Source organism: Giraffa tippelskirchi, chromosome X (assembly GCF_054371585.1).
Source record: "Giraffa tippelskirchi isolate mGirTip1 chromosome X, T2T-mGirTip1v1.2.pri, whole genome shotgun sequence".
NCBI lineage: Eukaryota > Metazoa > Chordata > Mammalia > Artiodactyla > Giraffidae > Giraffa > Giraffa tippelskirchi.
This window is the reverse complement of record NC_137289.1, coordinates 50,125,521-50,151,225: the sequence shown is the minus strand read 5'-3', so window position 1 is coordinate 50,151,225 and position 25,705 is coordinate 50,125,521. Positions and strand designations below refer to the sequence as shown.

The 25,705-nt window shown below is 44.4% G+C and overlaps 2 protein-coding genes across 6 annotated transcripts in view; one reads left to right on the top strand and one right to left on the bottom strand.

Annotated features, from left to right (window-relative positions):
• ATG4A (autophagy related 4A cysteine peptidase) overlaps nucleotides 1-11,341 on the top strand; it is a 74,246-nt gene extending 62,905 nt beyond the window's left edge. For all 5 annotated transcript variants that reach the window (XR_014075862.1, XM_081565873.1, XM_081565874.1 and 2 more), the window contains one exon: nucleotides 9,738-11,341. Coding sequence is in view for 4 of the 5 variants with exons in the window: in XM_081565873.1 (XP_081421999.1) it covers nucleotides 9,738-9,808 (71 nt within the window). In the remaining variant the exon portion in view is untranslated. The remainder of the gene's footprint in view (nucleotides 1-9,737) is intronic.
• A 640-nt stretch (nucleotides 11,342-11,981) lies between these two features.
• The window catches only part of COL4A6 (collagen type IV alpha 6 chain), a 320,692-nt gene continuing 306,968 nt past the window's right edge, over nucleotides 11,982-25,705 (bottom strand). Inside the window, exons 38-46 of the mRNA XM_081565867.1 lie at nucleotides 24,770-24,895; nucleotides 20,392-20,508; nucleotides 19,938-20,099; nucleotides 19,648-19,746; nucleotides 18,370-18,516; nucleotides 16,921-17,037; nucleotides 15,845-16,036; nucleotides 14,264-14,550; nucleotides 11,982-13,567 (exon numbers count right to left, since the gene is read on the bottom strand). Of these exons, the coding sequence (XP_081421993.1) occupies nucleotides 13,307-13,567; nucleotides 14,264-14,550; nucleotides 15,845-16,036; nucleotides 16,921-17,037; nucleotides 18,370-18,516; nucleotides 19,648-19,746; nucleotides 19,938-20,099; nucleotides 20,392-20,508; nucleotides 24,770-24,895 (1,508 nt within the window). The 3' untranslated portion in view covers nucleotides 11,982-13,306. The remainder of the gene's footprint in view (nucleotides 13,568-14,263; nucleotides 14,551-15,844; nucleotides 16,037-16,920; nucleotides 17,038-18,369; nucleotides 18,517-19,647; nucleotides 19,747-19,937; nucleotides 20,100-20,391; nucleotides 20,509-24,769; nucleotides 24,896-25,705) is intronic.

Genomic DNA, 25,705 nt, shown 5'->3' with positions numbered 1-25,705 from the left:
TGGTGGCATCTTTAGCATTTTCTATGTATAGTATCATGTCATCTGCAAACAGTGACAGTTTTACTTCTTTCTTTCCAATTTGGATTACTTTTATTTCATTTTCTTCTCTGATTGCTGTGGCCTGGATTTACAAAACTATATTGAATAAAAGTGGCAAGAATGGGCATCCTTGTCTTGTTCCTGATCTTAGAGGGAATGCTTTCAGCTTCTTGCCATTGAATATGATGTTTAGCTGTGTGTTTGTCATATATGACCTTTATTATGTTGAGGTATGTTCCTTCTATGTCTACTTTCTGGAGAGTTTTTATCATAGATGGATATTGAATTTAATCAGAAGCTTTTCTGCATCTATTGAGATGATCATATGGTTTTCATTCTTTAATTTCTTCATGTGATGTATCACATTGATCTACAGATATTGAAAAATCCTTGCATCCCTGGGATAAATCCCACTTGGTCGTGGTGTGTGATCCTTTCAATGTATTGTTGGAGTCAGCTGGCTAGTATTGTGTTGAGGATTTTTGCATCTATGTTCATCAGTGATATTGACCTGTAATTTTCTTTTTTGTGTGTGATATCTTTGTTTGGTTTGGTGTCTGGGTGTTAGTGGACTCATAGAATGAGTTCAGAAGTGTTTCTACCTCTGCAACTTTTTAGAATAGTTTGAGGATAGCTGTTAACTCTTCTTTAAATGTTTGGTAGAATTCTCCTGTGATACCATCCAGTCTTGGACTTTTGTTTGTTGGGAATTTTTAAATTTCTGATTCAATTTCTGTACTGGTAATTGGTTTATTCATAGTTTCTGTTTCTTCCTGGTTCAGTCTTGGGAGATTGTACCTTTCTAAGAATTTGTCCGTTTCTTCTAGGCTGTTTATTTTATTGCTGTGTAGTTGCTCAGTCTCTTATGATCTTTTGTATTTCTGTGGTGTCAATTGTAACTTCTCTTTTTTCACTTCTGATTTTATTGATTTGGGTTCTCTCCCTTTTTTTCTTGATGAGTCTGGCTAAAGGTTTATCCATTTTTTTTATCTGTTCAAAGAACCAGCTTTTGGTTTCATTGATCACTTCTATTTTTTTTTTTTTTTAGTCTCCATTTCTGCTCTGATCTTAATGATTTATTTCCTTCCGTAACTTTGGGTCCTGTTTGTTCTTCTTTCTCTAGTTGTTTTAGGTGTCAGTTTAGGTTGTTTGAGATTCTTCTTATTTCCTGAGGTCAACTTATATTGCATAAATTTCCCTCTTAGAAGTGCTTTTGCTGCAACCCATAAGTTTTGGATCACCGTGTATTCATTTTCATTTGTCCCTGGGTACTTTTAAATTTCCTCTTTGATTTCTTCAGTGATCCATTGGTTGTTTGGTATCATATTGTTTAACCTCAACATGTTTGTGGTTTTTTGAAGTTTTTTCTGGTAGTTGATTTCTAATCTCATAGAGTTCTGGTTGGAAAAGATGCTTCCATATGATTTTAGTTTTCTTAGATTTACCAAGGCTCATTTTGTGGCCAGGAGAATGTTCCATATGCACTTGAAAAGAATGTTCTGCTGGTTTTTGATGGAATGCTATATAAATACCAATTAAGTCCATTTGGTCTCGTGTTATTTTAATACCTGTGTTTCCTTATTGATTTTCTGTCTTGATGATCTGTCCATTGATGTAACTAGAGTGTTAAAGTTTCCTACTATTATTGTGTCACTATCAATTTCTCCTTTTATAGCTGTTATTATTTGCCTTACATATTAAGGTGCTCCTATGTTGGATGCATATATATTTACAATTTTTATATCTTCTTTTTGGATGCATCCCTTGAATCCCTTGATTCATCCCTTGTAGTGTCCTTCTTTGTCTCTTGTCACAGTCTTTATTTTAAAGTTTATTTTACCTGATATGAGTATTGCTACTCTTGCTTTCTTCTGATTTCCATTTGCATGGAATACCTTTTTCTGTCCCCTACTTTCAGTCTGTATATGTCTCTGGATCTGAAGTGAATATGTTGTAGGCAGCATATATACAGGTCTTGTTTTTGTATGCATTCAGCCAGTGTTTGTCTTTTGGTTGGAGAAATTTAGTCCATTTTTATTTAAAGTAATTGTTGATATGTGTCTTCTTATTGCAATTTTGTTAAGGGTTTTGGATTTGTTTTCATAGGTCTTTTCCCCCCTTTTTCTTCTTTTGTTCTCTTGTGATTTGATAACTACCTTTAGTGTTATGTTTGGATTCCTTCTTTTTTGCGTGTATATCTATTATAGATTTTTGGTTTGTGGTTTTTGTATAAGTCTGTATATAAATGTGATTGTTAAAATAAATAAATAAATAAATAAATAAATGTGATTGTTTTAAGTTGCTGATCTCTTAATTTCAAATGTATCTTAAATATCATGCATTTGTACTCTCCTCCCCTCATGATTACTGTTTTTGATATCATGTTTTACATCTAATTGTTTTTTGAATCCTTTATCTGCTTATTGTAGATACAGGTGACTTTACAAGTTTTGTCTTTTAACCTCCTTACTAGTTTTGTCTGAATGATTTTCTACCTTTACTATGTTTGCTTTTTACCAGTGAGCTTTTTCATTTTGTAATTTTCTTGTTCCTATTTGTGATCTTTCTTTTTTTCACCCAGAGAAATTCCTTTAATATTTATTGTAAAACTGGTTTGGTGGTGCTGAATACTTTTAGCTTTCCTTTGTCTGTAAAGCTTTTGATTTCTCCATCAAATCTGAATGAGAATCTTGCTGGGTAGAGTATTCTTGGTTGTAGGTTTTCCCCTTTCATCACTTTAAATATATTGTGTCACTCCCTTCTGGTCTGCAGAATTTCTGCTGAAAAATCAGCTACTAATAGCCTTATGGGAGTTCCCTTGTATGTTATTTGTTTTCTCTTGCTGCTTTTAGTATTCTCTCTTTATCTTTAATTTTTATAATTTTCATTACATCATGTCTTGATGTGTTCCTCTTTGTGTTCATCTTGTATGGGACTCTCTGCACTTCCTGGACTTGGATGCCTGTTTCCTTTCCCAGGATAGAAAGTTTTTAGCTGTTATCTACTCAAATATTTTCTCAGGTCTTTTATCTCTCTCTTCTTCTGGAACCCCTATAATGCAAATATTGGTGCATTTGATGCTGTCCCAGAGATCTCTTAAACTGTCATTTCTTTTCATTCTTTTTCTGTTTGTTTTTTTTTTCTGTTCAGCTGTAGTGATTTCCACTGCTCTGTCTTCCTGCACACTGGTCCATTCTTCTGTATCATTTAGTCTACTATTGGCTCCTTCTAGTATATATGTTTTGCATTTCGTTTTTAAATTAACTTATTTTTTATTGAAGGATAATTGCTTTACAGAATTTTGTTGTTTTCTGTCAAACCTCAACATGAATCAGCCATAGGTATACATCTTCTAGTATATTTTTCATTTCTGTTATTGTATTTGTCATCTCAGTTTGGTTGTTCTTTATATGTCCTCTTTGTTAAAAACCAATTTCTCACTCTTTGCATCCCTTCTCTTCTCAAGTTCTTTGATCATCTTTATAATCGTTACTCTGAACTCTTTCTTGAGTAGATTGCCTATCTCCTCTTCACTTGGTTCTTCTGGAGTTTTATCTTGTTCCTGTGTCTGGAATATATTCATCTGCTGCCTCATTTTGCCTAAGTTGCCATTTGTATTTTTATGTCTGTGGTAGGTTAGTTACATTTCTCAACTTTGGAGAAGTGGCCCTCTGTAGGAAACATCCTATGTGTCCCAGAAGTACACTCCTCTCTCGTCACCCAAGCTATGTGCTCTAGGTGTTCCCCCTATGAGGGCTGCGTGGTTCTTTCTGTTGTGGTGGGCTGACTCTATGGGCCATCTACTAGCTTAGTTGGCATCAAGTCTAGTTGGTTTCCAGGCCCTGCCTTGTGCACATTCTGCTAGTCGCTGTTTAGTGGGGCCTGGTCATGAGGTGGCTGGTTGCAGAATCCAAGGGGGCCCAAGGGCTAGTGCTGGCTCACTGGTGGCTGGAGTCAGGGTCCTGAAGACTCTGGGGCTGTGCCCAACTAATGGCAGAGGTTAGTGCTGGATTACTGGCAGGCAGAGCTAGTTCCTGTAGTGTGGCTGCTGGGCCCAGGGATCCCAGAGCATGTTTCAGATCATTGATAAGTGGGGGCAAGTTCCTAATACAGTTGGGTATGAGGTCTGGGGTGTCCCAAAGGTTTCATTGACCTGCTGTGGGCAGGGCCAGGCCTGAGGTGATCCCAGGGTCCGATCTGGTCTGTGTTGCAGGATGTAGTTTTCTTGCTCCTAGTGTCTGCCCCCTGGTGGATGAGGCAGGTCTAGAGTCTTGTTCAGGCTGCCTGGTGGGAGGGGCCAGGGCCTGTCCACTGGTGGGTGGAGCTGGGACTTGGCCCTCAGATGGGCAGGGCCATATCTAACGGCATGTCTAGAGGCTATGGGCTTTTGACTTCTTCAGGAAGCTTGTCTGTTGATGCATCGGGCTACGAAAAGTGGAAATGTTAGTCTTTCATTCATTTCTGACTCTTTGGGACCCCATGGACTGTAGCTCGCCAGGCTCCTCTGTCCATGGAATTCTATAGGCAAGAGTACTAGAGTGGGTATCCATTCCCTTCTCCAGGGGATCTTCCCGACCCAGGAATCGAACCTGGATCTCCTGCATCACAGGCGGATTCTTTACCACTGAGCCACCAAGGAAGCCCTGCCCAGTTAGTTGTTTGGCCTGAGGTGTCCCAGCACTGGCACCTAAAGGCTGTTGGGTGGGGCCAGGTTTTGGCACTAGTGATCCAACATGTCAGCTACCAGGAGTGTTCATGTGGTAGAATATTCCCAAATATGACTGCCATCAGTGTCTATGTCCCCATAGTGAGCTCCAGCCTACCCACACCTCTCCAGGAGAGTCTCTAAGACCAGCAGGTAGGTCTGGCCTGTCACTCAGTCAGTTCAGTCACTCAGTCGTGTCTGACTCTTTGTGACCCCATGGACTGCAGCACGCCAGGCTTCCCTGTCCATCACCAACTCCTGGGGCTTGCTCAAACTCGTGTCCATTGAGTCAGTGATGCCATCCAACCATCTCATCCTCTGTCGTCCCCTTCTCCTTCTGCCTTCAATCTTTCCTAGCAGCAGGGTCTTTTCCGATGAGTCAGTTCTTTGCATCAGGTGGCCGAAGTATTGGAGTTTCAGCTTCAGCATCTGTCCTTCCAATGAATGCTGCTGCTGCTGCTAAGTTGCTTCAGTCATGTCCAACTCTGTGCAACCCCATAGACATCAGCCCACCAGGCTCCCCAGTCCCTGAGATTCTCCAGGCAAGAACACTGGAGTGGGTTGCCATTTCCTTCTCCAATGCGTGAAAGTGAAGTCGCTCAGTGGCGTCTGACTCTTAGCGACCCCATGGACTGCAGTCTACTAGGTTCCTCCGTCCATGGGATTTTCCAGGCAAGAGTACTGGAGTGGGTTGCCATTTCCTTCTCCGCTTCCAATGAATATTCGGGACTAATTTCCTTTAGGATTAACTGGTTGGATCTCCTTGCAGTCCAAGGGACACTCAAGAGTCTTCTCCAACACCACAGTTCAAAAGCATCAATTCTTAAGCACTCAGCTTTCTTCATGGTCCAACTCACATCCATACATGACTACTGGAAAAACCATAGCTTTGACTAGATGGGCCTTTGTTGGCAAAGTAATGTTTCTGCTGTTTAATATGCTGTCTAGGTTGGTCATAGCTTTTCCTCCAAGGAACAAGTGTCTTTTAATTTCATGGCTGCAGTCACCATCTGCAGTGATGTTGGAGCCTCCAAAATTAAAGTCTCTCACTGTTTCCATTGTTTCCCCATCTATTTGTCATGAAGTGATGGGACTAGATGCCATGATCTTAGTTTTTTGAATGTTGAGTTTTAAGCCAACTTTTTCACTCTTTTACTTTCATCAAGAGGCTCTTTGGTTCTTCGCTTTCTGCCGTAAGGGTGGTGTCATCTGCATATCTGAGATTATTGATATTTCTCCCTGCCATCTTGATTCCAGCTTGTGCTTCATCCAGCCCGACATTTCACATGATGTACTCTGCATATAAATAAGCAGGGTGACAATATATAGCCTTGACATACTCCTTTCCCGATTTGGAACCAGTTTGTTGTGGCATGCCCAGTCCTAACTGTTGCTTGGCTTGCATACAGATGTCTCAGGAGGCAGGTCAGGTGGTCTGGTATTCCCATCTCTTGAAGAATTTTCCACAGTTTGTTGTAATCCAGATAGTCAAAGGTTTTGGCATAATCAATAAATCAGAAGTAGATGTTTTTCTGGAACTCTCTTACTTTTTTGATGATCCAACGGATGTTGGCAATTTGCTGCCTTTTCTAAATCCAGCTTGAACATCTGGAAGTTCATGGCTCAAATACGGTTGAAGCCTGGCTTGGAGAATTTTGAGCATTACTTTGCTAGCGTGTGAGATGAGTGCAATTGTGCAGTTCAGTTCAGTTGCTCAGTCGTGTCCAACTCCTTGCGACCCCATGAATTGCAGCACGCCAGGCCTCTCTGTCCATCACCAACTCCCGGAGTCTACCCAAACCCATGCCCATCGAGTCGGTGATGCCATCCAACCATCTCATCCTCTGTCGTCCCCTTCTCCTCCTGCCCCCAATCCTACCCAGCATTAGGGTCTTTTCCAATGAGTCAACCCTTCACATGAGGTGTCCAAAGTATTGGAGTTTTAGCTTCAACATCAGACCTTCCAATGAACACCCAGGATTGATCTCTTTTAGGATGGATTGATTGGATCTCCTTGCAGTCCAAGGGACTCTCAAGAGTCTTCTCCAACACCACAGTTCAAAAGCATCAATTCTTCGGTGCTCAGCTTTCTTCACCATCCAACTCTCACATCCATACATGACCACTGGAAAAACCATAGCCTTGACTAGACGGACTTTTGTTGGCAAAGTAATGTCTCTGCTTTTAAATATGCTATCTAGGTTGGCCATAACCTTCCTTCCAAGGAGTAAGCGTCTTTTAATTTCATGGCTGCAATCACCATCAACAGTGATTTTGGAGCCCCAAAAAATAAAGTCTGACACTGTTTCCACTGTTTCCCCATATATTTCCCATGAAGTGATGGGACCAGATGCCATGATCTTAGTTTTCTGAACGTTGAGCTTTAAGCCAACTTTTTCACTCTCCTCTTTCACCTTCATCAAGAGGCTCTTTAGTTCTTCTTCACTTTCTGCCATAAGGGTGGTGTCATCCGCGTATCTGAGGTTATTGATATTTCTCCTGGCAATCTTGATTCCAGCTTGTGTTTCTTCCAGCCCAGCGTTTCTCATGATGTACTCTGCATATAAGTTAAATAAGCAGGGTGACAATATACAGCCTTGACGTACTCCTTTTCCTATTTGGAACCAGTCTGTTGTTGCATGTCCAGTTCTAACTGTTGCTTCCTGACCTGCATACAGGTTTCTCAAGAGACAGGTCAGATGGTCTGGTATTCCTGTCTCTTTCAGAATTTTCCAGTTTATTGTGATCCACACAGTCAAAGGCTTTGGCATCGTCAATAAAGCAGAAACAGATGTTTTTCTGGAACTCTCTTGCTTTCTCGATGATCCAGCGGTTATTGGCAATTTGATCTCTGGTTCCTCTGCCTTTTCTAAAACCAGCTTGAACATCTGGAAGTTCACGGTTCACATATTGCTGAAGCCTGGCTTGGAGAATTTTGAGCATTACTTTACTAGCATGTGAGATGAGTGCAATTGTGCGGTAGTTTGAGCATTCTTTGGCATTGCCTTTCTTTGGAATTGGAACGAAGACTGACCTCTTCCAGTCCTGTGGCCACTGCTGAGTTTTCCAGATTTGCTAGCATATTGAGTGCAGCACTTTCACAGCATCACCTTTGAGGATTTGAAATAGCTCACCTGGAATTCCATCACCTCCACTAGCTTTGTTCGTAGTGATGCTTTCTAAGGCCCACTTGACTTCACATTCCAGGATGTCTGGCTCTAGGTGAGTGATCACACCATCGTGATTATCTGGGTCGTGAAGATCTTTTTTGTACAGTTCTTCTGTGTATTCTTGCCACCTCTTCTTAATATCTTCTGCTTTTGTTAGGTCCATACCATTTCTGTCCTTTATTGAGCCTATCTTTGCATGAAATGTTCCTTTGGTATCTCTAATTTTCTTGAAGAGATCTCTAGTCTTTCCCAATCTGTTGTTTTCCTCTATTTCTTTGCACTGATCGCTGAGGAAGGCTTTCTTATCTCTCCTTGCTATTCTTTGGAACTCTGCATTCAGATGGGAATATCTTTCCTTTTCTCTTTTGCTATTCGCTTCTCTTCTCTTCCAAGCTATCTGTAAGGCCTCCTCAGACAGCCATTTTGCTTTTTTGCATTTCTTTTCCATGGGGATTTTCTTGATCCCTGTCTCCTGTACAATGTCACGAACCTCTGTCCATAGTTCATCAGGCACTCTGTCTATCAGGTCTAGACCCTTAAATCTATTTGTCACTTCCACGGTATACTCATAAGGGATTTGATCTAAGTCATACCTGAATGGTCTAGTGGTTTTCCCTACTTTCTTCAATTTAAGTCTGAATTTGGCAATAAGCAGTTCATGATCCGAGCCACAGTCTGCTCCCGGTCTTGTTTTTGCTGACTGTATAGAGCTTCTCCATCTTTGGCTGCAAAGAATATAATCAATCTGATTTTGGTGTTGACCATCTGGTGATGTCCACGTGTAGAGTCTTCTCTTGTGTTGTTGGAATAGGGTGTTTGCTATTACCAGTGCGTTCTTGTGGCAAAACTCTATTAGCCTTTGCCCTGCTTCATTCTGTACTCCAAGGCCAAACTTGCCTGTTACACCAGGTGTTTCTTGACTTCCTACTTTTGCATTCCAGTCCCCTATAATGAAAAGGACATCTTTTTTGGGTGTTAGTTCTAAAAGGTCTTGTAGGTCTTCATAGAATCATTCAACTTCAGCTTCTTCGGCATTACTGGTGTGCAATTGTGCAGTAGTTTGAAAATTCTTTGGCATTGCCTTTCTTAGGGATTGGAATGAAAACTGACCTTTTCCAGTCCTGTGGCCACTGATGAGTTTTCCAAATTTGCTGGTCTAGGCTCCTATCAAATTATTCCTTTTGCCCTGGGTCCCAGTACAAATGAAATTTTTGTGTGGGCCCTTGAAGAGTAGAGTCTGTATTTCCCCCAGTCCTGTGGGGCTCTTTCAATAAACCCCTGCTGGCCTTCAAAGTCAAATACTCTGGGGGGCTCCTCCCTCAAATGCCAGACCCTCAGTCTGAGGAGCCTGACATGGGGCTCAGAACTCTTACTCCTGTGGGAGAACTTCTACGATATTATTCTCCATTTTGTGGGTTGCCCGCCTGTGGGTATGGGATTTGATCATATCATGAGTCTGCTGCTTCTACCCATATTGCTGTGAATTCTTCTTTATGACTTTAGTTGTAGAAGATCTCTTCTGGTAGGTTCCAGTTGTTTTCATCAGTGGTTGTTCTGCAGATAGTTTTGGTTTTGTTGTGCTTGTAAGAGGAGGTGAGCTCAGGATCTTTCTACTCTAACATCTTGGGCCCCTAAAACTATTTTGATTCTTTATGGAGAATTGCTAACACTTGGCAGTGGTCCCACCTGTAAGTCTCCTCTACACTAGCTTTTGTGTAGCAAAGCAATTAAAAAATGTATGGTCTTAACTACTGAGTAACATATTGACCTGTTGAACCAAAGGTTTTCAAGCTTTTCTCCCCCTCATTTCTGTATTCTGATAGAGTTCATTGACTCTACTGAACAACTAGAGGAGTTTGACCTGGAGGAAGATTTCGAGATTCTGAGCATATAGGATAGTGGGAACTCACCTTGGAGATCTGTCTTCCATCTGGCACCAGAAGAACATGAACTCATCATGTAAAACGTTTTTAGTCAGCAAGTGCCTAATATGCCAACAGCATACAAACTTGATAGAAATCATGACTGAGCCAAGCACCATTTCTCAGCAAAAAAACAAAAAAAAAAGAGAGAGAGAATGAACAATATACCCCTTCCCCAGAAGGAACTAAAACAATCATGGAATCTATGAGCAGAAAGATTAGGAGCCGTCTCTTGCTTCCCAGCTTCTTACATGGCCACAGCAAATCTTCAGCTGCTGGAATGAGGAGGTGGATGTGTGGAGGACAGCCAGCAACTCCCACCTTGCTTTCAGCACCAGCAGATGAGAGATGGTTACCCTGTGCTTCTTTACCCCTTCAGGTTTGACCTCTTTGGGCTAAATACTAAGAAGCAATCTGTTCCCTTGCTCTAATAATAAAGTGTTAATCATTGTATCAGAACAATTGTAACAAGAACACAAAAGTTCTTGTTAAAGTATTTGAATATGTATTTAAATAATCATAATTGATCTCAAAAAGTATGTCAAAGACATTACATCAAATGTATATTTATTGATCTTCCTATTTGAGAGAACCTTACTATTGGATGGGTCATCGTCCCTGTCTTAACCGATACTTTTGTCACATGTCACCCTGTCCTTAAATAATTTGTCACTTAATTCAGGGGTCTGCAAACTTTCTGTCAAGGGCCAGAGAGGAAATGTTTTAGGCTCTAAAGGCCATGAAGCATCTGTCACAGCTACTCATCTCTGCTGGTGAAGCACCTAAACAGCCCTAGACAGTGTGCATGCACATGAGTCTGGCTGTAATGCAATAGAACTTTATTTACAAAAAAAAAGGGGAAGGGCTGGATTTAGCCCCAGGCTGTAGTTTGATGGGTGGTGATCACTGAGTTAAATTATTGATTTTTGTTTGGGAAATTAAAAATTGTGGTTGAATTTGACTCCCTTTTGCTTTACAGTCATAATTGGAAAGATAATTATTCATGTGATGACATTTAATCTGTGCATCAAATACTATTTGGGGACTGTTGTTATTGTGCAGTTGCTAAGTCATGTCCAACTCTTTGTGACCTCATGGACTGTAGCCTGCCCGAGGACTGAAATCCTCTGTTCATGGGATTTCCCAGGCAAGAATATTGGAGTGGGTTGCCATTTCCTCCTCCAGGGGATCTTTGCAATTCAGAGATCAAACCCACATCTCCTGCACTGGCAGGCAGATTCTTTACCACTGAGCCATCTGGGAAGCCCTTAATTTCAAGACTGGCAACATATGAAGTTTTAAAGCACATATTCATCAAATTGGTTTTGCTAACCATTCTCCTGTGTGGATGTACCTCACATCCCAGTGGTATTTTCCCATTTTCCACTCTTTGTCTTTTTCAACTTGTATGCATTTCACCTCCATGTTCAACAAAGTGCCCAGCAGGCCCCAGGAAGGCCAGCAACTGCAACATGAAAACTAGCAAATAAAGGAAATAAACCAAACTAAGGTGGGGTTTTTTTGGTATAGTTAGGAATATTTGAATACTCATTTCCTTAGATTCTATATTCTTATTTTACCCAGTAGGTAATATATTCCAGTGAATTCAGAATTTGAAAGATGCAAAATGGTATTCAGTGAAATGTCTTTCCCTCCCACAAGTCAGTTCTGTTCCTTGAACCTTCCCAATGTTATTAATTTCTTGTTTATCCTTCCAGAGGCTATATTTTATGCATCTACAAATACATGCACATATATCTTGGATTTCATTTTAATGACTTTAAAATTTCTCTCCTTTTGATTAATCTGCAAATGATCCTGAGAACCCAGAAGTATGGAAAGCCCTTTCTTGAACTCAAGCATGTGATGGGGCTTTTTTCTTACTACTGTTTTCAGTAGTAAGCTTATCTTGAAACAACTTGTAGATTTGTTGCCTGTTGGAAGACATTTTCAGCCCTTGACTTTCGTTGTATTTTCCTGTGCCTCACTGTTATGACTTTCGTTGTATTTTCCTGTGCCTCACTGTTATGTTGTAAAGCTCAACTTGCAGTAACAAGAACCCCCAAGGCTCTGAGGGGGACTTAGGAATTTCAGTGACATGGGCTTTAGAAAAATTTTCATCAAAGAATGTCAAAGAGTCAAATGTTCATATTGAATTCCTTTTATTTGCAATGTACAAAGCTGACACCATGCTTATTACTCAAGAGGTGAAGGTAACAATAGTTTGGATTATACTGATTATGCTTTGTGTGTGTTGGCACAGATTATATAATATTTAAGGAAACAGAATCACCTGGAAGGAATTGCCTCATGTCAACATATCTAAGTGTTCTGGGAAACTGATAATTAAAGGAAATGGTTAAAATAATCCCCCTAAACAGAATACGATATAGTTTATAATCTGTCCAGGCTTGCTTTGGGGTCTGCTGTTAAAGCAGTGTGCTAGATTTTTATGAGGCTTAAAAAAACATCAAAATGGTTTAACAGGTTACCTATGAAAGAGCAATTGGATGGAAATTTTAATGGCAAGTCTCTCACAGCCTCAAAATGCAAAGCAACCAGCACTGCAGTGTTGATTTGCCACATTGCACACATCTGGATGGCATTTGGAATAAACAAGGGCTTCTGAGAAATTGGGACAAGGGATTTACCTTTTTGTTCCTGGAGTCAAAAGCAAAATTCACACCTCCTTACCCATCTTCCTCTCTACCCCCAGCCCAGGAGAATGGGCAGCAGTTTGCATTTCCCTTTATGGGTCTGACCCCATTTGGTACATCCTCTGCTCTACTCTGAATCAGGCCAAGTCTGCTGCCTGTGGCTGGGGAGGGAGCTGACAAGGAGGAAGTGATTTGTCTATGACCATATGAAGTTGATGAGCCCCTCTTGGCAGCTGGCCTTCCAGCCCAGTCGTACTTACTGTCAAAAGAGTCAAAGCTCACCCCAGGCTATTGGCTAGCACCTCATTCTGTCTCTGTGAAGAGTGAGAGTTTAGCCTGCGCAGGCACCATCCATCCATAATGTTGAGCCAGAGAAAATTTTTTTTTGTGTGGAAACACTGGGTTCTAGTTTAAGCCAAATAATGTGTGGTGACCTCTGGACATTGAGAAATGACTCCTTAGCTATCATGAAGAACGTCCTGATCAAGACGGTGAGGAAAGCGAGCATTCTAAGAAAGTGGCGGCCCAGTGGTCTTTCTGAGGTAGCCATGAAGAATCACACAAACATCCAAACCGAATTGTAGCACCAGGTTGACTGAAATGGGACAGCAGACCTCAGCAGGGTGGGCTCACCCAGGGGGCCTGAGGGTGGGGGTGACCAGGGTCCAGTAGTCCAGCCCAAATGAGACTCCAAGGTACAACTTGACAGATGGGCAAAAGGGCTTAGGCCTTCCTTCTTCAGACCATTCAGGTTTCTGAGGTGACCGTTGTGTGCAGGAGGGGAGGGCAAGGGGCAGAGTGGCAGGTGCCACCCTACACGCTTTTCATACACACCTGGCAGCGGCTGACCCGGGTGTGGAGCTGTCCGGCTTTCAGTGTCTCAGATATGGGCTCCTCCCTAAACTGCTGCCTCTCTTCCACTGTTGTCAGCCAGAAACTATATTTGTTGGCAAAGTAGTGGCAGGTGCCCCGGGCACCACTGCACTCGATGAAAGGAGTAGCCCGGAAATCCTCTAGGCAGGATCCAGGAGAGACCAGGGACTGGCCCCCGCCTTCTGCACCAGCGGCTGTGTGCTGAAACAGACAGAGTGGCCGTGAGCTGGTCACCCGGGAGGCAACAGGCTCTGCTTCTCCAGCCCTGAGCTCTGGTCCCTTGGTTCAGCCCCCGTGTCAGGCAAATAAACCAAGCACTGTGTTTTGGACCCTTGTAACTGCCTCAGGGCCAGGAGTGCCCCCTCTGAGCTCCCGAGTGCCCTCCTAGCCCACAGCTCCTGGGCTGTGGCTACATCCTAGCCAGCTTCTCTCAGACTGCTGATGCCCTCTGAGTCCCAGGTGTGCTAGTTCCCCTGGCAGATTTCTACTGACGAAGAAATCTGAGAAAGGCTGAATTAAGGAAAATTCAGTGGGATTCAGAATACAGTTCTCCTCAGAACCCTTTGCTCCAAGCCCATGGTGGTGTTTTCCAGAGAAGGGAGAGAGCATGGAATAGTCTACCAGGTGGTTAGACCATGGGCCCATCCCCTCGTGGATCTATTAACAGCTCTTACTCTGAAGTCACCTTCATTGGAACTCTTATTTGCAATCTGTACCACACCCTTGAGGGAACATTTAGTGTTTGTCACCTGTCGAGTACAAGTGGGCCTCATATTTGGCCTAATGTCCCGGCCCTCACGTCATCCAGCTGCCTCAGCACTCGATTTCAAGATTTCCCTCCTAGCACTCCCTACCCTTGGCCTTTACCCTGGGGGAAGGGGCAGTGCGGGGCCTCACCATGAGGAAGGAGTACCCAATCCACAGGCTGCGCCAGCCCAAGGGGCACTGTGGGATGGTGATGTCCTGGCTGTGCACAGCAATGGCTTGCGAGGGCGCCTCACACACAGAGCAGCGGCTGATGTACTGGGGGATCTGTGTCTGGCCGACGGGCATCATAGGGATGGGGGCGGTGGTGGAGAGCCAGTAGGACTTATCGTTCCGTCGGGCATAGTGGCACACTTCGTTGATGTTGCAGTAGATGAATGGCATGGTGCTGAAGCGGGGCAGGCAGGAGCCAGCAAACCCTGGAAGGAGAGAAGATAGGCAGGGGCAGGTAAGGTCTGGCTGAGGGACCGGGCTGGGATTGTCCTCGGAGCCACTATGACTGGACTAGATGGTGGTTTGGATTCATATCCAACTGCTTGTTCCAGAGCATGGTTGCCTCTTCTTCTGGTCCTGGACTACTGTACACACCCTGATGTCTGCTGATCAAATCCTACTTTCTATGCACCAGAGAGATTGGATAATGAAAAGAATCTTTTTAGAAACTGAATGAAGACCCCCTAAATCAACCCATTTTGTAAAACCAACATTTAACAGAGTGAGTCTATGTTTCAGAGTCAGCACACCTGAAGACAATTCAGTTAATTCTTGGGTAATCATTGGTACTCACAGATCATATTATTATTATTACTACTACTAATTGCTTCCCTGGTGCCTCAGATGGTAAAGAATCTGCCTGCAATGCAAGAGACCTGGGTTCAATACCTGGGTCGGGAAGATCCTGGAGAAGGGAATGGCAACCCACTCCAGTATTCTTGTCTGGAAATCCCATGGATGGAAGAACCTGATGGGCTACAATCCATGGGGTTGCAAAGAGTCAGACACAACTGAGCGACTAAGCACCTTAGCACTAATCATTAATGTTTAATGGATGGTTAATGCTTTTTGTAATGGAGAAGATTCTTGAGACTCCTTTGGACTGCAAGCAAACCAGTCAATCCTAAAGGAAATCAACCCTAAATATTCATTGGAAGGATTGATGCTGAAGCTCCAATACTTTGGCCATCTGATGCAAAGTGCTGACTCAATGGAAAAGACCCTGATGCTGAGAAAGACTGAAGGCAAAAAGAGAAGGGGCGACAGAGGATGAGATGGTTAGATGGCATCACTGACTCAATGGACATAAATTTGCACAAACTCCAGGAGATAGTGTAGGACAGAGGAGCCTGGTGTGCTGCAGTCCATAGGGTCGCAAAGAGTCAGACATGACTTAGCAACTCAACAATAACAAATATATGTAAAACATTGTTCTAAACATTTTACATGGGTGATTTCTGTAATCCTCACTCCAGCCTATGAGACAGGTACTTGAATTAGCCTTGTTCCATTGAGAAGGAGGCAGAAGGTAAAATAGGTTGAATAACATGGCCAGAGTAAGTGGCAGAGCCAGGGTTTGAACCCAGATCTGCATGAATGACTCTAGACCTGGTACTTATAACCCACTACCCAACATGGGCCCACCAATGGTTGGGAGGAACAAGGAGTGGTCCTTGTGGGGACAGATGGCCAGGGGTGGTTGTGGGAGCTGGTACTTACCCAGGTCCTGGTTGTGGGCTTTCTCCTGCCCCTCCACGAACAGCAGGCTGTAACCCACCCAGAGCTGGCTCATCCCACTGGGGCACAGGGGCACCTGTTCTGACTGGCTGTGCTTCACCAACGTGTAGCCCACTCTCAGGCTTTGCCCAGGCACTCCAGCCCTCCCGAAGGGGCCTGGCTTCCCTGGAGCTCCTGAGATGGAGAGAGCAGAAAAGGGGTGAACCAGGTACAGCCAATAATAACAGCAGGTACTCATTTAGTGGCAAGTGTTGAGCAGGGGCCATTATGTACAAGCATTAGCTCACTCAATCCTTACAACAACCTTATCACTCCAATTTGTGGATAATGAAACTGAGGTTCACCACCTACAGCTAGTAAGTGGTAGAACTAGAATGCCAACTCAGATGTATCTGGCTAGAGAGTCCTCATTTTGAAAAGCACATGATCTGGTTTCTCTTCCACAGTCACCCAACCTTGGGTTCTCTGGGATGGGATGAAGGAGCAGAGGGAGCTACTTCTTGGGCTGGCCTTGTAGGCTTTCATAGGAGATAACTGAGGACCCACTGAATCAAAGGCAGCGAAGGCAGAGCTGGGGTTAGCAAGGCAAAACCACACCCTCCTTTCCTGTCAGGCATAGCTGACAATCACAGCACTTTTCCTGTGAGCCTCAGGAATGTCGATTTGCCATTTCTGATATAAAAGGAGGTAAGTAGCAGAACAGCCATCTCTTACCTCAGATTTTCTTCTCCCTTGAACCAAACCCCCTTCTGTCCACGTCAGAATCCCTGGGTAGAAGGGGGTTGGTGCAGGGTAGGGGAGTCATAGCTCTTAAGAGCTGGAAGAGAATCCAGAGTACTATTTGGAACAGTTTTTCACCTTCTGGAATGTAGGGCTCTAATTCGTCACAGCTTAGAATGGAGTGGGCGTGAATGGATGAGAGCCCAGTTTTCCAGCCTTCTAGTAGTGTCAAGCTTTACTGCCAGGTTTCCTAATTCCAAGATTTGAGATTTTGACTCACTACCAAGCCTCAAACCCTTATAGAAGCCCTCTGCCTGCTAGTGCTGACATTGCCAGACCTTCAAATCCTGGAGGGCCTTGTAGTCCAGGGAGACCAGGATCACCAAGAGCCCCAGGTGGGCCAGGGAGTCCATTGGCGCCATCTTTGCCAGGGATGCCAGGTAAACCTTTAGATCCTGCAAGGAGAGAAGGCTCACAGCGGGGTACTCAATGTGGAGGAAGAGGGACTTCTCCAGGTCTTCCCTGGAGAAAGGGGACTTGTGTGTCATGCCTAGGACTCACCAGAAGAGGGCAGATTTGGCCATCATCTGGGAGTGCAGGCTGAGCACAGGGCTGAGCCTCCTAGGCTAGTCCTTAGTTCACGTCTGGGTAGCTCGGCCCTGGGACCCCACTCTGAACTTAGCCTTTCTGAGCCCCTTCACACACCTGTCCTCACTTCCTCTCATCCGCCCAGCAACTCTGGGAAGGATGCAGGGCAACTGCTGGGGTCTCAAGTCAGAAATGAGGACACTGAGGCCCAGAGTGTCCTTTATTTTTCTGGGCTCCAAAATCACTGCAGATGGTGATTGCAGCCATGAAATTAAAATACACTTACTCCTTGGAATGAAAGTTATCACCAACCTAGACAGAATATTAAAAAGCAGAGACATTACTTTGCCAACAAAGGTCCGTCTAGTCAAGGCTATGGTTTTTCCAGTGGTCATGAATGAATGTGAGAGTTGGACTATAAAGAAAGCTGAGCACCGAAGAATTGATGCTTTTGAACAGTGGTGTTGGAGAAGACTCTTGAGAGTCCCTTGGACTGCAAGGAGATCCAACCAGTCCATCCTAAAGGAGATCAGTCCTGGGTGTTCATTGGAAGGACTGATGTTGAAGCTGAAACTCCAATACTTTGGCCACCTGATGCGAAGAGCTGACTCATTTGAAAAGACCTTGATGCTGGGAAAGATTGAGGGCAGGAGGAGAAGGAGATGACAGAGGATGAGATGGTTGGATGGCATCACCGACTCAATGGACATGGGTTTGGGTGAACTCCGGGAGTTGGTAATGGACAGGAAGGCCTGGCATGCTGCGGTTCATGGGGTTGCAAAGAGTCGGACACGACTGAGCGACTGAACTGAACTGAGGCCCAGAGAGACTGCTAGCTTACTCCAGTTGGGGCAAAACTGGAATTAGAAGCTAGATTTTCTGTCCCCCAACTCTGGGCTTTCTCTCTTTCTCTTTATTGCCCACCACACCCCCTCCTTCCTGCAGCAGCACATTAGTGAAGAACAAGCTGTCTGGATTAGCTATTGTGCTCTGTACACGTTCTCTGAAACCAAGTACAATTGCTGGCCCTGGGGGCCCTCCTTCCTGGCAAGAAGCTTGGGAGCTTTGTGAGGAAGCCAAGGAAATGCTTGATGAAGCTACCCCCTTGAAGCTGGGGGTTCCCAGCCAATTGCTTTAGCCTCCCAATCAAAGCCATCTCAGCTCCCCACTAAGCTCCCTTTCCCTGGCACCCTACTTACCTTGTAGGCCCACAGGTCCTTGGACCCCGGGGTCTCCCATGAGGCCAGGGATGCCATCAATGCCTGGAAGACCCATGAGTCCAGGGGGAGCCTGGATGGCTTCTGCAATGGGTGTGTGTCCAGGAGCACCTCGAGGGCCGGATAAGCCTGTGGGTGGGTGGGAGAAATGGAAATGTCAGGCAGAGGCAGAGGAGGTGGCTAGGGAAGGCCCCTGGAGGTTCAGTTTGCATCACAGCCTAGGACCTCAAACTCAACCAGCTGGCTTTCTGATAGAAGCCAAGTAAGTCATTTGCTTGAGTGCCTACTGAGTTCTAGTCCCTGGTAGATGAGGGGATAGAGTAGTGAGTAAGACCTTTATGAGATGATGGTCTGTTGATAAAGATGAAATATGCATAACCTGACAAAAACCATAGTCTTACTGCAAATTGTGAAAAGTGCTACAAAGGAAATGGAGAGTGAGGAGACTGTGGGATGGAGCGGAGAGGGCTACAGGGTGGAGAACCTGCTTTAGTGATAAGTGGCCTCTTACAATCAGTGACCCTTAAGCTGAGATTATTAAAGCATTAGAAGGGGCTGGAGGTAGGGGAGAGTATTCCAGGAAGTAGAACTAGCATGTGCAAAGGCCCTGTGGCCAGCCAGGGTGTGATGTTTTTGGATAACAGAAAGAGGCCAGTGTGAGAAAAGCACAGTGAGCAGCAAAGGATAAAAGCTGGTGATGAGGGATGCCATGAGATACCAATGGATGACTTCTGTTTTTATAAGACCTCTCCCACTACTGTCTGGAGAAATGATTGTTGGGGGAGGTGCATAACGAAAGCACGGAGACCAGTCAGCAGGTCACCACAGTGATTCACATGAGAAATGTTGGTGGCTTGGATCTGAGAGGTATCAGTGGAGGTGATAAGAGGGGAGCGGATGCAAGGCCCATTCAGGAAACACAGCCCCCAGGAGTTGCTAATGGGATTGGATGTGTGTGATTGGGGGGAGTGGTGTAAAAGACAGGCTTCATTTCTGGATTCAGCAAATGGATGAGTGGTGACTGAGTGCCAACCCAGTACACACTAATGCAGAAATGATGCAGAGAGAGGAGGTCAGTGGCAGGATCCATGGTGGCAAAGCAGCAGTGGCCTTCAGTCCTGGGAGCTGATGGTGGCAGAGGTATCCCCAAGGTGGACAAACTCCCTCTGTTTCTGTCACAGTGATAAATGACTCCTGAAAGAATGTTACTCCAACCCCTCCCTCAAGCTCAGGGGCAGCCGGCACATGCTCTCAACTCACCTCTTGGCCCCGCCTTCCCCTTCATCCCAGGAAGTCCTGGGTCTCCAGGTGGTCCAACCTTGCCTGGAGTCCCCATGAAGCCTGGCTCACCTCTCATGCCTGGCAAAGCCCAAAGGAAAGCAAGTCAGGGCCTGGCACGGTGGTGCTGGTGGGGGAAGGGGGCTTGAGATTAAGCAGAGACAAGGGCCGGAAGGGCATCATCAGCTGGTCTCTGTTCACAGGGTGGCAGGAAGGGGCCATCTCCAACTGTGGAGTGGGAAAGGGCCCAGTTGCCAGCCATGCAGTCATACCTTTCAATCCTAGCTCTCCAGGGAGGCCAGAGAAACCTGGAATTCCTTGGTCTCCTTTGGGCCCTTGAGGGCCAGGAATTCCAGGGAAGCCAGGGTCTCCAGGGTCGCCTTGATCTGAGGATGGCCCAGGGGGGCCTGGGGGCCCAGGGGGGCCTGGGCGGCCTAGGGATAAGATAGGAAGAGGGATGAGGGCAGAGGGCAGAGGAAGTGTCCACTGTGGAAGGCCTCGACATTTATAGGAAGCCAAAGCCCATTCCCAAGGCAGATAATGTTCCCTTGCCTTCTGTGGGGCCCCAGTGCTCAGACCTTCCCAAACCCTTTTAGCAAAATGTAGCCTGTTCCAGTCCCCCGTGTCCCTGCAGGGGGAGGGATGTGAGGCTGGACTGTAGACAAGCTCTCCCCAAACTCTGGACAGAAGGTGATGGCCAGCCTTCTTTGGGCTTCCTGGCTTTACCTCGTTCTCCATCTAGGCCTGGTCGCCCAGGGTCACCAGGCTGTCCTTCTATGACTGAAGGCAAGGAGAGGCCCAGTGCACCAGGGAGACCAGCGGCACCCTGGAGACCTGGAAAACCTGCAAAGAATAAATAAAAGGGGCTGCAGGGGCTTTGTGTACCTAAGAGAGGGCCAGGCTCTCTCAAAGAAAATGGAAGTTCATACAGAGAAAATGGAAGCCATTAGGTAGCAGCCAGAGCAACCGAGGCCAGCAGAGGGCTCTTGTCCCTTGCTCCTCCCTTGGCAGCCAGCGACCCCAAACAGCTGACAGGGGCTCAGAGAGTCCCCACTGGCATTGAATTGGGATGAATAGAGCCTCAGAAAGTTCTAGCTCTCCAACCTCACTAGTAATGGAAATATGTTAAACAGATTTCCGCCAAATCAGGAAGAAAAGAAGGTATAACTGTAACACCTGGAACTGAAGTTTCCTGAGGTGTTTTTAAACCTACTGTCCCTATTGTGTAATGTTTCATTCAGTTAGCCAGTCTTGTCTGCTGCTGCTCAGAGAAGGTTATAGATGGAGGTAGGGTGTAGCCCCTAACCAGTCAGAAGAGAACCTCACCTGCTTCAGCAGAATGGAGGTGGGAAGGGCGCTGAGACCCCTGGTGTCTTATCTGGCTAATTTCTGGGTCTTCCAGGCAAGCTGGAAACCAGTTTTATAGGTGATTCATATTAGTTAACTGCTTTCTTAATTGCCTAAATCCTTTTGCCGTTTGGCCAAGGAAAATAGCCATTTACTGCCCTATGTACATAATATTTGCTCAAATTTCTGTTTGTTGGATGATTTCTATTAGGTTCAAAACCAAAAAAATTTCAACAGATTACAGAAGATGTATGTAATATGCATACATCAAAAACATAGATGATAATCTTGTTGGAAAAACATATCAAAGCCACATATACAAATGCATAAGTCTATTTTATTCTTGTAACATGGAAGAAGTGTATTTGTTACTTTGGTATATTCTATAAGATATTTAGATGAAGAGGAATTAATTCAAATTGATTGATAAACTGTTTTGCTGGTTGAGATTCTTGTTTGTGACAAGAAAATACCAAAATATTAATGTTGCATTTGATTGTTCTGACCAAAAAGCTGAAAATATTAATGTAGAATTTCTCGTATTTTGCTAAGAAATAGAAAATCCATGAAAACTTGTAAGGGAAGATGGCAGATTGGTTAATTGGGCATCATTAACAGCTCATTGATTAATTGAATACTGACGAAATATAAAGGAGGAAAAAATAAATTTCAATAAGTCTCCAATTATTAGAAGTCTGGAAAAGAAACAAAGTAAAAACAAAAAGCAAAACTAGTCATAGAACCACATGGTACTACTTTTAATTATGTCTTGATGAGTCTTTGAAGTAGTTTTCATTGTCACAAAGGTAAAAATCTGAAAAGAAAGACATACTATATTTTTGTCCTGAAAATATATCTTCATATATCTATACATATATATGGGCTGAAATTATGCAAAACAAATAAACAAGACGCCACATATAGTAGAGTAAGTGTGGGCTAGGCACAGATTATAAAGTTTGTTTCCATGGCAATTTTTGCAGCCGAATCCTCTTTTCGAACTGTTTCTTGATTTTATAATTACTAATATATTATTAAACCTGAAATAAAGGTACTACTGACCTCAAATAGTTAAAAAAAAGCTCAAGTGTTTCTTTAAGAATGAGATACTTTCACTGATCACATGATAAAAATGCAAGATGGCATATTTTCCCAACTTATTCCATCATCACAGCCCTAAAAAAAAAACCCAAAATATCCTAATGTGGCCTCTCAGTATATACTGCAAATATGGAAATAAATGGCATAATTTAATGTTATTTAGATAAATGTATTGTAGGGACAGGGTTTGCTCCTGGGAAATTTGCTAAGGGGTAAACCTTCATTATGTGTTGATTTCTATAATCAAATTAGAGATTCATTTCCTGTTGGGGGATATGATATTTGATATATATGTTTTTAAAAAAATCTTTTAATTAGATATTGAGAAGAAAAGAATATTTATAAATCATATGTCAAAAATCATCTAGATAGAATGAACATCTGTGTTCCAACCACCCAATTTAAGGAAAAGAAGATAGCAATATCTTTGAATTTCTTTTTCTTTCCTGGAATTTTGTTTTAAGTTTATTTATTTTTAATTGGAGGATAATTGCTTTATAATGTTGTGTTGGTATCTGCCGTACATAACATGAATCAGGCATAGGTATACATAAGTCCCTTCCCTCTTGAACCTCCCTCCCACCCCATCACACCCCTCTAGGTTGTTCTTTTCACACCCTTTACAGGTTTCACCATCTTCCCTCCCTCCCAGAGGCAACCAGTCCTGAGGTTTGTGTTCATCATTCCCTTTTCATCACAATTTGTCCGTGCATATTTGCATCCCTAAACAACATATTGGTTGGAATCACACTAAACATATTCCTCTGCAACTTCCCCTGTCTCCCCCTTCAACATTATGCGCCTGAAATGTATCCATCTTGATATGTGCTGTTTACTGCATTTGTATTTGTTATTTTATTACCTCAGATAGCCAAAGGCAATGAATAATGTAATGACCAGGAATTCATACTCAAGATTTAAAAACAGAAAAGGCATCATGCCTGTTCTTCCACCCAGGACCCAGACCTTTCTCTATCTCCTGCCAAAGAAGCCACAAAGCCTCCCTTCCTAAGCCCTCACTTCTGGAGAAACTGTTGGCTTTCAGAAAAGTACAGGTCGGTCCAGACAAAGGAAAGAGTAATCACAGAGACAGCAGATGTCCCAACATAAAATGCAGCTGGAAATGAATTAATGCATGAATATAGTTCCTGGAAAACCTACACACATTATACAAACATGCACATAAATGCATAAAATGATGTGGTGGGACATCAGGCCCCAGAACTATGAGGAACAGAACATTTTGCAAACATGATTTCCCCAGGTAACATGTGATGGTAGAATGGCCAATGTTTCTTGACCAACTACTATGTGCCATGCTAAGGTATAAGGTGCTTAGTCACTCAGTCATGTCTGACTCTTTTGTGACCCCATGGACTGAAACCTGCCAGGCTCCTCTGTCATGGGATTTCCCAAGCAAGAGTACTGAAGTGGGTTGCCATTTCCTTCTCCAGAGGATCTTCCCAACCCAGGGATCGAACCCAGGACTCCTGCATTGCAGGCAGATTCTTTACCACCTGAGCCACCAGGGAAGCTGCCATGCACTGTGCTAGGTGCTTCCATATGTATTACCTCACTCCTCATTGATGTTTCACCAAATATATAGGGTAGATTCTCTTATTCACATTTTATAGAAAAGGAAACCTATGGATTCCTTTGGGATGGAGGGGTGAGTAACCTCCTTGTTCAAGGTCATGTAGCTAGTGAGAGGGAGAGCTGGGATTTGAATCCAGTAGTCTGACTTCAGAGCCCCTGCTCTTAGCTATGATGCTACATGAAATGCATGTCTTGTTCTACATTGAGTGGGAGGTATTGCATCTCTAGAACATTTCTAAGGAGAGTTAAATAATCAGAATTCATTCTCATTATTTGAGAGGTGGGGGAAGTGAAAAAAAGTGAAAGTGAAAGTCACTCGGTTGTGTCTGATTCTCTGTGATCCATGGACTGTAGCCCACCAGGCTCCTCTGTCCATGGAATTCTCCAGGTAGGAATACTGGAGTGGGTAGCTATGCCCATCTCCAGGGGATCTTCCTGACCCAGGGCTTGATCCCAGGTCTCCTTCATTGGAGGCAGATTCTTTACTGTCTGAGCCACCAGGGAAGCCCGAGAAGTAGGGGAAGGGAGACTCAGAAAGGGACTTCAGACTGTGTGATGAGTCACGGGCGGAGATTAAGGTGAAATCTGATTTCTAGTAAACCCAGTAAATCCTAATCAACTGTTTGCTGTGTGCCTGTCCTAGGGAGATATTTATCCTCTTATTCTTGGGCTCCTCCCAGCAGCCACACTGTCTTCTCAGGGCCCCGTGACTGCCAACTGCCCTGGACACCAAGGGATTTCCAGTAAACCTCTTGCTAAGTGGACAAGCCCAGTCCCTCGGGACCATTAAAACCAGACTCTGACAAAGTGAGAAAGAGAGGCCCTGTGGTTAATAAGGGAGAGCTGAAGGGAAGCTGGAGGCTAGAGAGGACTCATTGAACTGTTCTCTGACACCCCTTCCTGGGAAAGCCTGAGGTGGAGCCTACCCTCTTTTTTTCAGTAGTTGGGTTCTGAGATCCCCAGAGATGTAAAGACATGCATAACTCATCCCTGGGAGCCGCATGACCCCAAGGAACCCCAACCCTGGCTGCCCAGCCAAGTGTGACTTGGGCTCACTTACCTTGGCTACCTTTGGGTCCTCTTATACCTGGCTTTCCTGGGGCTCCGATGCCAATTCCTGGAGAACCTTTTCCCCCTTTGGGACCAGGCAAGCCAGCTGGCCCAGGCACACCGGTTATACTAGGTCCTAGAGGAGATGCAGAGAGATGCGGGGACACAACTCAGTGGGGGTGAGGCCCTTGTGCCCAGCTCACTTGCAGGGAGTCTGCCTCACAGACACCAGAGGCTGAGGGCTGAAATGATAGGGAGGAGAGCTGATGCAGGCAGAAGGACAAACCCCATTCACCTTCCTACCCGCCCCCACACACACACATCAAGGCATCCCCAACTGGGGGCTGGCAAGGACATCTAGAGGGCTTCCCTGATAGTTCAGTTGGTAAAGAATCTGCCTGCAATGCAGGAGACCCTGGTTTGACTCCTGGAGAAGGGATAGGCTACCCACTCCAGTATTCTTGGGCTTCCCTTGTGGCTCAGCTGGTAAGAATCTGCCTGCAATGTGGCGGACCTGGGTTGGGAAGATCCCCTGGAGAAGGGAAAGGCTACCCACTCCAGTAAATAAGGTAATTCAGGTATAATATTTAGCACAATGCTCAACAGTGTTAACCAAATTTATATAAAACTCTAATCCAGCCACCTCTAACCACTGTTTTGGGCTTCCCTTGTGGCTCAGCTGGTAAAGACTCCATTTGCAATGCAGGAGACCTGGGTTCGATCCCAGGGTTGGGAAGATCCTCTGGATAAGGGAAAGGCTACCCACTCCAGTATTCTGGCCTGGAGACTTCCATGAACTGTATGAGTCCATGGGGTCGCAAAGAGACACGACTGAGCGACTTTCACTCACTCACACTAAGGACATCTAGGAGTCTAAGGATATGGGATACATGGTGGCCTAGAACTCAAGATCAGCCTCATCAGGCTTCTGGAAGAGTTGGTGTTC